At 41.6% G+C, this 14427-nt stretch overlaps 1 protein-coding gene across 6 annotated transcripts in view; it reads left to right on the top strand.

The window, feature by feature from the left end:
• SAMHD1 (SAM and HD domain containing deoxynucleoside triphosphate triphosphohydrolase 1) overlaps positions 1-14427 on the top strand; it is a 62429-nt gene that overhangs the window by 41662 nt on the left and 6340 nt on the right. For 4 of the 6 annotated variants that reach the window (XM_081864757.1, XM_081864760.1, XM_081864756.1 and 1 more), the window contains exons 3-11: positions 334-403; positions 3462-3622; positions 5679-5794; positions 5874-5944; positions 7111-7266; positions 8494-8594; positions 10325-10433; positions 12618-12709; positions 13246-13361. The exons of the other annotated variants lie outside the window; for them this stretch is intronic. In XM_081864757.1, coding sequence (XP_081720883.1) covers positions 334-403; positions 3462-3622; positions 5679-5794; positions 5874-5944; positions 7111-7266; positions 8494-8594; positions 10325-10433; positions 12618-12709; positions 13246-13361 — 992 coding nt within the window. The remainder of the gene's footprint in view (positions 1-333; positions 404-3461; positions 3623-5678; positions 5795-5873; positions 5945-7110; positions 7267-8493; positions 8595-10324; positions 10434-12617; positions 12710-13245; positions 13362-14427) is intronic. 6 annotated transcript variants of the gene reach the window in all.

The raw sequence follows: 14427 nt of genomic DNA, 5'->3' as shown, positions 1-14427 counted from the left end.
CAAAACCACCATCAAATTAATGAAGCAAATATATGTTGGTGACTGTGTGTGCAGAAACAGATGCATAGTCATCTTCTTTTGTACCACATTGGCAAATATTGGGTACAGATTATAGTTTGGAGAAAGTATGTTTTAAAACCACTACAGTTTGACATCTGAATAAATCTTCATGGAATTGGTAGTGTTTCGGTTTCAGATCTTTTGAAGATCTTTCACTGAAAACTTTTTAAAATGTTTTCACTGAACAGTAGCAATTAACTTAATGTTAGCGTCCACTAGATTATTTAATAAAATATGGAACGGTCAACTTAACTTATACTTGATCACTTTCAGGACCGGAGTGAGACAGAACCTTCTGAATTGTCTGAGCAAACTGGGACAAAGGCATGTTGACATAATGAAGGTGAGAGAAGCATTTACATTAATCTGAAAGCAATGTTAGTTTATTCCCAAATCCTTTATCCTTGAAAACCCACACAGAGGACAGGTTAGGGACCAATAATTTATTCAGGTTAATTACCAATTTACCAATGGCTGTATGATGAGACTATATCTTCTGATTGTCAGGAGACTGGCACAGCTGAACTTTGTTTAGCCTCAGAGACCTTGAGATCAAAAGGCTCTCCCGGTTCCCAGGCCTCTCCTACGCATACCAGGCTCCCAAGTTGTAAATTACTTGATAGCCTCCTTTACCTTTTGACAACCCAATCCACACTCAGGCCCTCAGCTGTGCCAGGGTCTACAAATCAGATAACATCTCATCCTGCCTAGAGTCAAGATGTAATTGATTCACACCTCTACAGACAGGGAGTTTTACCTTACTTCTGCGTGATCCAGCGTTTGACATACCAAGATTTTCCAACTTCACTACAGGGTGTCTTCTAGATTGTCTTGTATTTCTTGTGTTGACAAAGGTTTGTTATTTTTATAGAAGTCTACTGGACGATATAAGCCTTTGGTTTGCCAGGTTTTTATCTGGAGGTTTTGTGCTGCGTGATGAAATAATGGGTGGTATGCCAGGGGAATTAGTGGCGTTGGGGTTGGGAATAGTTTGCCTATTTCTGTTTTCCATGCTTTGAGCATGCTCTGTGTGTACCTGTTAAGTGTTGTGCGAATTCTCCTTAGTTTGTTTGGGAGGAGTGGGGGTTCTGTGGTGCAGGTATTTTCAGTTTTGTCCCTCTCTAGGTGTATCCATTGTTTTGTCTCATCTTCTAGTATATATGGGGTTATATGGTGTATTTGGTTGGCACTGTAATATGCTTCTATGTTGGAGATTCCCCATCCTCCTTCTGAGGTAGGGAGGTGCAGGTATTTGGGGCTTATTCTTGGTTTTTTGTGTGAGAAGATAAAGGAGTGTAGTTTTCTCTGCCATCTGTGGAGTTGGGTTTGGGGAATCTAGATTGGGAGGGTTTGGAATAGGTAGGTCAGTCAATTGATTTGGGGGACACAAACGTTTTGCTTGATCAGAAATTCTCCAATGTTTTTGTTTTTTGTTTATAGCTTAGCTCAAAGAACAAATGTATGATTTTTTTTTATCTGAATCTGGACAAACTTCTTATCACATTTCATGTTCTCAACATCTATTTTATTTGCGTGTGCTACTTGTCAGTCAGTTAAGGAACTAAAAGCTTTTTTATGGCAGCCATATTGGTGGCATCCGTCTGTCTCAAGAGACAGTGGAGTGTGCCTCCAGGGGTGAATGGCTGTGTTAGCAGCATCAAAGTGATCTCTCCAGGACGCAAGCTTGGACAATATACATGGAGGTCCTTGGATGCCAAGATGCCAAGATCCCACTCGCTGCCTCACTAATGTGGTCCAAAGGAAAGCAGAGCAATACATTTGGCACCTGCTTGGCTGTAGGAGTTGCCAGAAGGATGCATACAAGGCGCCATCCAACCGTCTTAGGGGTTCCACTCTGGATTTGAGTAGGATTTACTCCTTAGTCTTTTCTTCTCCCAAAGATATACCGTACTTTTCGGACCATAACACGCAGTTTCCCCCCCCCCCCCAAAAGATAAAGGGAAATGTGTGTGCATGTTATGGAGCGAATGCAGGCGGGAAGAGCCGCTCTTGCTGGCTTTTCGGCAGCCTCTCCTCTCCTCCTCCGTCGCTGGGAGGGAAGCCGGCACAGCTGAGCGCATTCAGATTCTCAGTGTTTGCCTGCTCTATGGCTCTCCCTTACACACATGTAAGCGGCTCTGCTTTCTTTACAATGAGCCGGAAGGAGGGACAAAGAGGGCATCCCCTTCCGTCCATCCCCCAGCACCTCACCGGTGAATTCAAACAAAGCGGCTTACAAGGCTCGTGTCCCTGTGTCGTCTCCTCCTCTTTTTGCTCCCGTTCAAGGCAAGGCAGCTGCACAAATGTGAGTTCCCCCTCTCTCTTCCTTCCCTCCCTCCCTTCCTCTTCCAACTTCAAACAATATTGGGGGGCAGCCAGGTAAGCCCCACCTCACATACCACAATGGGGGGTGGGGGATGACTCCCTCAAATATTTAATGGGGGGGTGAAGGCACCTAGGCCCATAGGAGTTGGCTGCTTTGCCTAGGACAAATGTGAGCTCTCCCTCCCTCTTCCAACTTCAATAAAATATCGGGGGGGGGGCAGGTACAGGTAAGCCCCATCTCACAGACTGCAATGATCTCAAGACAAAGTGCATGCACACTGGTACCTTATATGAATGGCAATGCCCATCGGCATGGGGGGAGGATGACTCCCTCAAATATTCACAGAAGACTAGAAGAGTACTCAAACCTAAAATTCTCTCTTCATTTGTTAATGACAGTGATGATGGTTCTTAATGCCACTGTTGACTGCAGTTGACTTTACATGGTTGTAATATGCTTCTGATATACCGGTTGTTTATTAAATAGTTTAGTACAACATTTGATTCAGAATATTTTTTTCCTTGTTTTCCTCCTCTAAAAACTACGTGCGTGTTATGGTTACAACAGTGTGTGTTATTACAACAGTGTAATAACACTGTTGACTTTACATGGTTGTAATATGATTCTGATATACCGGTTGTTTATTAAATAGTTTAGTACAACATTTGATTCAGAATATTTTTTTCCTTGTTTTCCTCCTCTAAAAACTACGTGCGTGTTATGGTCAGGTGCGTGTTATAGAGCGAAAAATACGGTACCTCAAGGCAGTGGAGGATTGGGGTCGGGTTTCCTTCTCCTAGATCAACTACCTTCCCAGGTTGATGAGGTCCATCTGCCCCTCACTTCCCTCTACAGCATGTGCAGTATCCACCTTCTTGGCTGTTGGACCTATTGGTCTTGCCGCTAAATCTGCTGGAGCTCATCTTGGCATACAGGGGCAGCCATATATTCTTTCTGTTATCCAGTGGTTGTACTAACTTTTGAGTATAGCGAAAGCAAGTGAAAGTTAAAGTGTTTTCTTCTGGTGCTTTTCATATGTCTGCAATAGTTTTACATTTTGTTTTACATCTTCCAGGTATTTAATGACCCGATTCATGGTCATATTGAAATGCATCCTCTTCTTGTTCGGATCATTGACACACCTCAATTTCAGCGTCTAAGATACATTAAACAATTGGGTGGCACTTATTATGTTTTCCCAGGAGCATCGCACAACCGTTTTGAGCATTCCCTTGGGTAAGGCACACATTCTTTTTGCAGATATCTGGTTTTTTTGAACTGGTATATGCCACCATTCAGGTTACTGCAGACTGGTTGTGCCTCTGAACATAAGTAATTGCAGTTTCATTGAATTCCATAGTAATCTATCGTAAAACAAAAGCACTGCTACTTGTAACAGGGAGTCCTTGGAGCACCCCACAGTCACCTAACAGTGACTCTCTTAGGTTCAGTTCAGGGTCACAAGCAAGAGACTTCAAAGCGGGACATAGAAGCCAAATAGCAGCCAATTATTGTTGCAATAAACTACTACAAAGATGAAGCAGCCGGAAGCCTCGATCAGTGGGTTACATCAGTATTTCAAAGGTTTTCATAATACATCTTGGGATGCATCACTAAGACATCATAGATATGTCACAGAAAAGGTGTGGTCTCAGAACCTGAGATCCAGGCATACCCCTGTCACTCAAATATAGTCTTTCACACTTACTCCATCACAGTACAAAGGAAAGTATTTACAGTTTCCAGGTCCCTGAGTCAAGTCAAATACACACCTTTGTCTTGACCAGGCTTAATTCCACTTTGGGGTGGTTAGGCATTGTGATTGAGATGATTATTTGTCTGACACTCTTGGGGCAGAATATCAGTCATGACTGCTTGGGAAGGCTCTGCAGACTCTTATGGTGGGCTCTCTCACCCTTCCCCTTATACCTCATTTCCCTGGGTCCTAAAAGCCATTGGAACTGAGAAGATTGATACAAGTGATTTCTTATGAATTTCGAAAGTTTTCCCATTGAGCTAGTACATAGATACATTTATCAGTGAATTGCTACATTTGGTATTGACACTTTCCCTGTTTTCCTTTGTTGGAGACCTGTCACTCAGCGATGAGTCAAAGGCTCCTGAGCTGAGCTTCCCTTGCAGATGCAATACCTTTGCAGATATGTTGCTGTTTTCTCTTGACACTAAGGGATTTGGTTTGACAGGTGAAAGGCAGGGAAATGTGTGTGAGTGAATGGTTTGGTAATGTGCAGCGGAGACTCTTTTGTCTCTGCCTTGTGTGTGGGGGGGGTCTCTCACCCCCCCTTCCAATTTCCCGGTAACATACTTAACTTCCATTAAAGGAGATTAACATATATGTAAAAGTTAGACGTACCCTTCATCTCATATGCTGGTGTGTTCAATATTTGGTTTCGTGAGGATGTAGGCTCACCAAACCCAAACTCAACTAAGTAAGCAGATTTTCTGACGCTGAGTTTTCCCACTAAAACTCATGGATGAAAAGAAATGCTATTTGCTTTGACAATAGGGCTGTGTTCTTGCTTGCTTGCTTTCCTAAGAATGCACATTACTGGCGGATAGAGAGGCCGGCTGATGTGACTTGAACCTTTTAAAAAAAAAATTTTAAGGCAGCGTTGTATGAAATTTGCAGGCATAGTAAGAGAGGGAGTTTAGTTGCATTTCCTCCCCTAGTTTATTTTAAGCAATTTCAGCCGAAGAGATTTTTTTTTCTCCAGTCTTAGCACTAAGCATCACAGCACTGAAATCAGAGATGGACCACAGCCTGCCTTTTAAGAGTACAAAGCAGCTTCACCCCCCCACACTCCAGTGCTGGTGGGGGTGGGGAAAGGCTGCCTTTTAACTTCCACAGATCCTTCTCTGCAGAGTAAAACAGCAGCCTTTATGGTCATTCTACCCTAGTGCTGGGAATGCTGATTTTGTATGTGTGCACATTATACTTGCGTGTTTGTGTGTGAGTGTATGTTTGAGTTTTGGACTGCAGATGTGAGAGAATGAAAATGTGTGCTATGTCCTGTATGTCAAGTGAATGTGGGTGTTTGTGGGTGGTATGTGTGCATACCTTGGTCAAAGCCATCACTGGCATGTGGGCCTTGGAGATGTGGCTGACCAGCAATGTGGTCCTTGGACCAGCCTTGCTCTATAGGTTTGCAGTTCACAAGCTAAGTAAGTTTAGTGGTATTCCACAATATATAATGTGGGGCAAGTTTTTATTTTATTTATAACCCTAAAATTCAAGAACTGGAGAGCTGAACCTTTTGCCTTCTTGCAACAGGGTCGGCTATCTAGCAGGCCGTTTGATCCGGGCACTGCAGAAGCGACAACCAGAGTTGGACATCAACCAAAGGGATATTTTGTGTGTCCAGATTGCTGGTCTTTGTCATGATTTGGGTAAGCCACTTCCCAAATATCTTAATGAAGCAATTTATGCACGCTAGGTAAAGATGAACTGCATAATTCTTACTTTCAGGTCATGGACCATTTTCACACATGTATGATGGAAGGTTCATCCCTCGTGTTTGTCCGGGAACTGCATGGAAGGTGGGTATGCAACCAGTCATTACTGCTTTCTTTTTTAAAGGAAATGCTGGCTTGCCTAAAAATATGTTAACCACATTTAACAATTATAGTGTTTTTTTTAGTCAAATTACCCAGACATTTCCTGAAGTTTTTTGTTTTTTTTTAAAAAGTTACCATATTGGTGAAATATAGTCACTAAAATTCCTACTTTTTATCTACCACTCTCTTCTGCCTTAGTCAGACCCCACCTGGAGCACTGTGTCTAGTTCTGGGGGTTGAGGGAGTTGGGTATGTTTAGCCGGGAGAAGAGGAGACCGAGAGACAGTATGATAGCCATCTTCAATTAACTGAATAGCTGTCACATGGGACATGGAGCAAGCTTGATTTCTGTTGCTTTAGCGGGTCGGACCTGAACCATTTGATTCAAATTACAAGAAAGAAGATTCTGACTAAACATGGAATGGACTCACTCAGAAAGTGGTGAAGTTCATTGGAGGTTTCTAAACAGGTTGGATGACCATTTGTCGGCGATTGTTTACCTGCTTTGCAAGGAGCTGGACTAGATGGCCCTTGGGGTCCCTTCAACCCCACAATTCTATGAATTTTCTCAGTCCTTTCTTCTCACAGAGATTCTGTTCCATTAACCTTTCTAGGGTCTTCTTTCAGTGGCTTCTCTGCTTCATTTGCTGTTCTAAGTACCTTTCTATTTTCAGCCATCTCAGGTTATTGAACATTCCATTGCTTATCAAGAATTAGTGATTTCAGCAGCTGAGCTGCAGAAAGAATGTGAAACTAGGAAACAACTCTTCTCCCACCGCTGCTGCAGCAGTGGGAGATCCAGCATTATGCTTGAATGAGGGAACCTGATTTAAAGAAACCCTGGCTTGTTTAACAAGCTAGTTAAATTTGCTTTTTATGGCACTTTAAATATTTTGTTTTAAACCAGAATCCCTGGATAAAATCTGACATTAAGCTGGGATTTTGCAGAAGTGAAAATGAACTCTGTTCAAGCTTCTGTGAGGGGAGCAGGAGCACACACACACACACACAATGCTTTGCGTCAGGCTCATCCACCTGACATTAAACCATGGCGTAATGTTGTCTTAATGTTTTTGTATACAGTTATGATGGCTTGTTTTGACAGCATATGCTTTGATTAATAATAATTAAAACTTCCTTTTTTGCAGCATGAAGATGCTTCTGTTAAGATGTTTGAACACTTGATTGATTCCAATGATCTAAGACCAGTCTTGAAGTATTATGGTCTCAAGCCAGATGAAGATATAGACTTTATCAAAGAGCAGATAGCAGGACCCATTAAGACTGAAAAAAACAGTAGTTCAGTAAGTCTTCTGCTTTGTAAATACTGTGCAATTTAATGGAAAAAATGCTTAATAGCATTATCTTTTTTGACGGGAAATTGACAGGTGTTGCATGTGGGAGATTCATTTTTTTTTTTTTGAACCATTGGTTGTTGAGCTTTTTATAGATCTTGGAAGAGGGGCCATAGTTCAACAGCAAAGCATATTCTTTGTGTTCAGAAGGTTCCACTCTGTTCTACCATTTCCAGTTAAAAATGCACGGCAGCAGAGCTGGTTAATGCTTCTGCATGAGGCTTTGGAGAATCGTTATGCGTTAGGGTAGATCAAAGAATGATCTGAGCTGCTTCATACTTCATGCAATTCTGTGCATGTCTATGCAGAAAGAAGTATTACCGAGTAAGCATGCAAAAGACAGAGGTGCATCTAATGGTTCCCTTCCTTTTGGATGAAGGGAATATTTGCAAGTGACACAGTAAGAGGTCACCTTGCAGGCTCTTCATTTGCTTATCCTGATATTTGGATAAAAGTGAATTTTTATTCAATAAATATTTTTCTGTGAACAACTTTTAAAGAGTTAACTTCACAAAGTGATGTACAAGTATAAAAATGGCAGCCACCAAAACAATGCAGAATATGTTAAAAACAGCCAAACTTTTTAATCATCTTTAAAAGCCACCACAGAAGCAAGCACACTATAAATCAAATAGTAATACTCTTTTTGCAGCCCAGTTCAAATTAACTGTTAAAAGTGACTGAGGGGAAAATGGGTTTCCAGGGTCGGATTCAAAATATAAAGCTGGAGTTTGCCTAATATCACATGGAATTGAATTTCCTAAATGTGCTGCTGTGGCCAACAATGTCCTGTTCCGTGTGCTTGCCAATCTGATTGAAACCAGTTGTCCAGGAAGGAGTAGTACTACTTAGACCCAAACCAGACAATTGACTGATAAGAATACCATGGTCAACAGTTCAGGTGAAGCAATAGGGCTGTGCTCCTTGCATTCATATTCCAGTGTACGTTAATTACCTGGCTAGCCAAGGTTGTTTCCATCACAAAACTAGGCTGTGATTATTAGCTGCACCAATTTTTATCTCTTATTAGTAAAGTATTGGCAGGTATCAATTAATCTGTTCCAGCATGTGCAAAGAGTTCTTAGAACCCTACTTCCATGCCAGTTTGGTGCTCAGAGTAGATTGCTTTATTGTAATCTATTATTTGCTTTTGGGTATTTCCACCCCTTTCTCCAGTGGCCTTACCGTGGGCGACCTGAAGAAAAAGGCTTTCTTTATGAGATAGTAGCCAACAAAACAAGTGGCATCGATGTTGATAAATGGGATTACTTTGCCAGGTATGGACTTTGCTCATTTTAAAGCGTTTGGAAGATTTCTGTTATAGAGAAACAATACTGGAAATATTTTACCTATAGACAAACCAATTAATGGAATATCCTATTGGTCCAAGTTAAATGGGATATCTATCTTATCATTAAAAACTCTTTATCTATCTTTAAATACTGCATGGTGTCATGCCATATAAACTGTATGCTTGTTGGTTAACCCTGTATTTTTTATATTGAAAACTAATAAAAATACATGAAAAAATATTTCTAAGTGAGAGAGTCATGTGTACAGTATGAGCAGGATATAGACTATGAATGAGGAACCTGTGGCACACCAGATGTTGTACTCCAGCTCCCATCAACCTCAGCCAGGATGGCCAATGGTTGGGGATGGTTCAGCAACATCTGGAGGGCCCAGGTCCCCCACCTCTCATATAGAGAGATACCTAGCCCAGGTATTTCTCTGTGTCCATGTACTCCAGGTACTTTCTATGATTTTATTCTATGGTCTTGTGTTGTTGTAAGCCACTGTGATATATTTTTATGATGCAGGGCATATGAATATTTTTATAAATAAATTCAGTATCTATTTGCAGCTGCTGGGGGTGACCTCTACAAGATTTGGTGCAAGGTAGCACCATATGCTGATGATACCCAACTGTTTCTCTGTAACATATGAACCAAGAGAAGTCATGCATATTTTAAACCGGTGCCTGGATGAGGGCTGGATGGAAACCCTATGGATGGGCTGTTCAGCAGTTCTGATGGGTTTGCATTCCCTCTGGGGGTGCTCCTAGATCCATTGCTGTCACTAGAGGCTCAAGTGACCTCAGTAGCTCATTGTGCCCACTACCAACTTTGGTAGGTTTACAAACTACAACTGTTTCTGAATGAGGAGAAGAAGCAATTCTTATTGGAGATAGCAACCACTCTCTGGAATACTCTGCTTTGGGTAATTCAAAAGGTAGAGATCATAATGGCCCTTGAACAACTTTTCAGAATATATTGCCTATGTTTTCCTGGACTCTGTCTGACTCTTCGTTTTTAATTTTTTTTGTTTTGTAGACTTGCTCAGTTTTATTTGTGAAATACAGCTGTGTTCTGTTTTTATCACATGTTTGTATTTTTGTTGTTTTTATGGAAACCACTTGGAGATTTTCAGTATCTTAAGCAGTTTAAATAACATCTAGCAATATTTTTCAAACTAAACAGTGTCCCATTTCATACATCACTTTAAACCAAACCATGGCTGAGTGTTGGGGCTCCGAGGGAGGAGATAGCAGCTACTTCGCTCTTCTCTAGTTCTGTTGCTATGCTGAACTAAGCCATGGCTTGGCTTAGTGTCTCAAGCAGGCGTGTGTTTTAACTCTTTCCAGTGAGCTGTGCCTTCGCTCTCTGGTTTAAGACCCTTGGTTTTTCCAGGAGAATTCTGAGCCAAACTATGGCTTAGTGCAGCAGAACAGCCTGGGAGGAGCAAAGCAGCCGCAGGTTCATGCTAAACCATAATTCGTCTGAAGATAATTGCAGTTGCTATTATGGAAGTGTGCCTGGAGATTATATATCTATATTTTGGGAATGTGAAAAGAATCCCCTGAGAGTCCTTTTACATTATTTAAAGGTGAGGTCCCCAGTGGAGACTTCTTCCTGATCCCTCTCCCTAATTTTAAAATGTTCCGTTCCCCCCCCCCAATTCATAATTGAATGACCTTACCTCCTGCCTGTTTCTGGAATATATTTAGGGATTGTCACCATCTTGGAATCCAGAACAACTTTGATTACGTACGCTTCATTAAATTTGCTCGTGTCTGTGAATTTGAGGGAAAGAAGCATATTTGTACCCGTGACAAGGTAAGCTTTCTTGAGGAAAGTAGAGAATGCCAGCTAAAATAGTGTTGGCAGCTTGAAAAACTCCCCGTCAATTTTTTGTCTATTTCGTTCTTCTATTCCCTCCCCCCTTTTCAGGGAGCTCAGGGAAACACCGTCTCATTTTGCTGTCACTCAGTGTTGAGAGGCAAATTAACCTGAAAGCTAATGTTTATACAAAGCCACCCAGTGAGCTTTATGACTGTGGGTGTAATGAGTCCAGATGGAGATAAACTTGGAGTCTGCTAGTGCTACATAAATTGAGAAGTGCATTTTCAAGTGAATAGGAGACAATGCAATATATGCTTTTTCTGTTGTTTGAGAACAGAAAGTTTGAGAAAAAACGGAATTTTGGGAACACGAGTTATTGGCCAAGCCATTACCTTGCATCTCAACCAGCCTCACTACATGTAGGGAGTATATAGGCTTACTATAGCTTATGGGTGACCATGTGGTGGTGGTTTGGCGTCGGTGTTTAAGGGCCATAAATTAGAACATAAAAAGAATCCTGCTGGATCAGACTAAAAGTATGTTGAATTCAACCTTGCGTTCTTGCCATAGCCATCCATTCCCAGATGCCTGTGGGAAGCCCACAAGGAGGACATGAGCAGAACAACATTCGCCTGCTTGTCATACGCAGAGACTGGTTTTTAGAAGCATACTACCTCTGATAATGGAGTTAGTATAGTCATCATGACTATAAGTTTAGAGATAGTGGGTAGGGAAGGTTTGGGTTATCATGGAAGGCAGGTACAAATCGTTGCAGTCTTATTCTCTCTAGTTCCAGCATTAATCCCCATGCATCTGGTTGCTCTTCCACTTTGCTCCCTGGTCTGTGCAAGTCAAGTCACAAGCAAGGTAGAGTGCTTAAAAGCTCTCTTCACTCCGGGTCTGCTTAGTGTCGCCCATCGCAAAATGAGATTTTAAGCTATTCTTTGTTTGCTGGGCAAGGCCCACTCAGCACACGGGCTGTGCAAGGTTCTGGGGCGCTCTCACGAGATAATCTGACTTCCTGTGAGATCTCACAAGAGCATGCATAATCTTCCAGAGCTGCCATGTCGAACGGGCCTTGCCCAGCAAGTAAGAGAGAGAGCCTAAGAGCTCTTTTCAAACCTGGTAACCCAAACGGCCCAGCACAAAATGAGCTTTTAAGGTCTTGGCCTTGGTTGCTGGGCAAGGTCTGTTCGACACACTGGCTCTCTGAATCCTGGGGATGCTGTCTCTCACCCGCTTGCTGCAAGGCAGCTCCAAGGGTTGGCTGGCTATATGTGTGCGTAAGATAAGGGATTACTGTATTTTCATTAAGCGGAAGAAACAGGAAATGTAACCACACAAAATTGTTTCAGTTACAAGGTTGTAGAAGGCAAAGCTCAGTACAGAAGCAAGGAAAGTATCCACCAACTTATGAGCATTCTGCTCTCATGCATGCAAGGAATCATCTTATCTCAAGGATCCTGTGTTTCATGCACTGCTCCACTTTCAAGGAGCCCCCATGAGGCCTCTCCACATAAGCAGAAAGTAATCTTAATTGCAAAAATGATTACTCTAGTGTTCTGGAATACATTTTTATATTTCTTGTGCATGGATTATTTAGAAGGGTCTAATTATTTCTTTGTCCTGGAACCTTTTTTTATTTTATCCCTAGTTGTTCAGCAACAAACATCCAATTTGAGGAATTAAAGTAGAATTTGCAGATTAAGGCTGCAGTCGTATACACTCTCACCTGGCTACCAGGCTCATTAAATTTGGTGCAATTTATTTCTAAGGTTATACACATAGGGTTGCACTTGGGAAGGCTCCTGATACCAGATAGTAAATGCTGTTTCTTTAAAAAAAAAATATTTTCAGGCAATCTTCTATTTCTGTAAAATTGCCCTTGAATCCCTGCTACCCACTCTCGGACATTATTATGAGCATTTATGGGAGAGACTGTTTCATGTATTCCTGACCATTAAGTGAAAGGAGCAAAAGTTTGCTGCCAGCAAGTTTTATTTATTTATAACAACATATACCACTATTCATAAAGAACATCACAGTGGTTTACAACAGTCATACATAAAACAAAAACAAACATTTTGTGAAGTACCTGCCCTGAATGTTTCATAAGTCTTGGGACTGTGGTTTTAATATAAAAGATGAATGAAAGACTGTTTTTATCTTGGACTTTAGGAGGTTGGAAATTTGTATGACATGTTCCACACACGGAATTGCCTGCACCGCAGAGCCTACCAACATAAAATTAGCAACATCATTGAAACTATGTAAGTAAGTCCATGTTGATATGCCCTAGACAGGGCAGTATCCAAATAAATCCTAGCCAATCTTACGTTAGTAGATTAATTACATTTGTATGAGCTTGCATATTAATTCATTTTAATAATGTATGACTGAAGGAGGAATGCTTCTACAGTGGTGCTTGCCAGCTACAAATATTTTTTTTTAAAGGGTTGCCTGATTTATTTAGGGATGTGTTTTAATTCAACCAATTTGAATTTAATTAATTTTAAAAAAATAATTAATATTAAGCAATTGATCAATTAAAGGTTGTAGCCCTACTTCTGGAGTGTTTCATTGAGAAACTGTTGAATGTCCCTGTCCTCCTTAATCGTTTTTCAAAGTGGATTTTGATGACTAGAAAAAGTTATATGGTTTAATTTTTTTATCAGCTTTGGTGTTTTTGTATTACTCTTTTTTAGCCATAGAAATAATTTTCCAAATTTCCAAAGCCATTGTGAAATCTGGAGTTAATATTGAAATTATGGATTCTTCCTCATTTGTGTTGCATGTTTCATATCAGGATTACAGATGCCCTTTTGAAAGCTAACCCACATATCATCATAAAGGGATCTGGAGGGAAAGAGTACAATATCGCTACAGCACGAGAAGACATGGAAGCCTACACTAAGCTAACAGGTATGGGCTTATTGGACTGACACCTAAATTCTAATTGCATCAATTTAGGAAGTATTTCTCTCAGGGTGCCATTTTGTTATGGCACTTAAATGAAACATAGTGCATTGCTTTATGTAAATGAATTATATATTCTGCTGTGTGCATATGAAGGAAGTCAAGTGTTTGTATCTCTAGGTCTGAAGAAGTAACTATTTATTTATAGTATAAGAAATGGATTTGTTCCCCTATGGCCAAACTTCCCCCTCTCCCAGTTTTAAAATTATTTAAGTGGTGGTTCGTGAAAGAGAAAAATAAAGATTTCCTCCTTTTCCCTCTCTCTCTTTTTACCCCTCTGTAAGCCATTAAGGAGCTTATTAGCTTCGTTTAATTTGAATAGGTTGATATATAACTGCTTAGGCAAATTCTTTTTTTGATCTATTGCTCCTGTAAAAATCTTGGTAGGATGAGTATGTATTAGATGGTGTTGACTCAAAACTGAAACCAAAATAGCGGTTGACTCTGGCTAGAGCAGGGATCGGCAAACTAAGGTCCCCGGGCCAGATCAGGCCCACCTGCGTCCTAAATCCGGCCCGTGCTGTGAAGCCAGAACCCGCTGCGAAACTGAGACTCCTGGCGATGGTGACGGGAGGAAGAGGCCGAGCAGCGGTGGCTCTGATTGGCAGAGACGTCCCGGTACTGCGCTGAGGTAAACCAGGTGCGGCGTTTAATTGGCAGAGCTGCAGCTTCTCGGCCTCTTCCTCTCGCTGCTGCCGCCGCCGCCCTGGTGCTCGTGTGGACCAGAGAGCGGAGCGGACAAGCTTGCTCTGCCTACCCGCTTCACGAGAAGAAGCAGCGGCAGTGGTTGTGGCAGCCCCTGGGAAGGTAAGCGCAGCGCCTTCTTTCTCTAGGCTGGGAGGAAGCCCATTTTGTGCCACTTCCGCCAGCCTTTCGGCAAATGAGGCAGGCGGCAAACCAAGAAGGGGGGGGACTACTTGCCCCCCTCACATTGTGCATAGGAATTCATTTTTTTTTAATGTAGTCCTGCCCTCCACAAGGTCTGAGGGACAGTGGACAGGACCCCTGTGAA

Source organism: Podarcis erhardii, assembly GCF_964252035.2.
Source record: "Podarcis erhardii genome assembly, chromosome: 6".
Classification (NCBI taxonomy): domain Eukaryota; kingdom Metazoa; phylum Chordata; class Lepidosauria; order Squamata; family Lacertidae; genus Podarcis; species Podarcis erhardii.
This window is presented reverse-complemented; position numbering and strand designations above follow the sequence as displayed.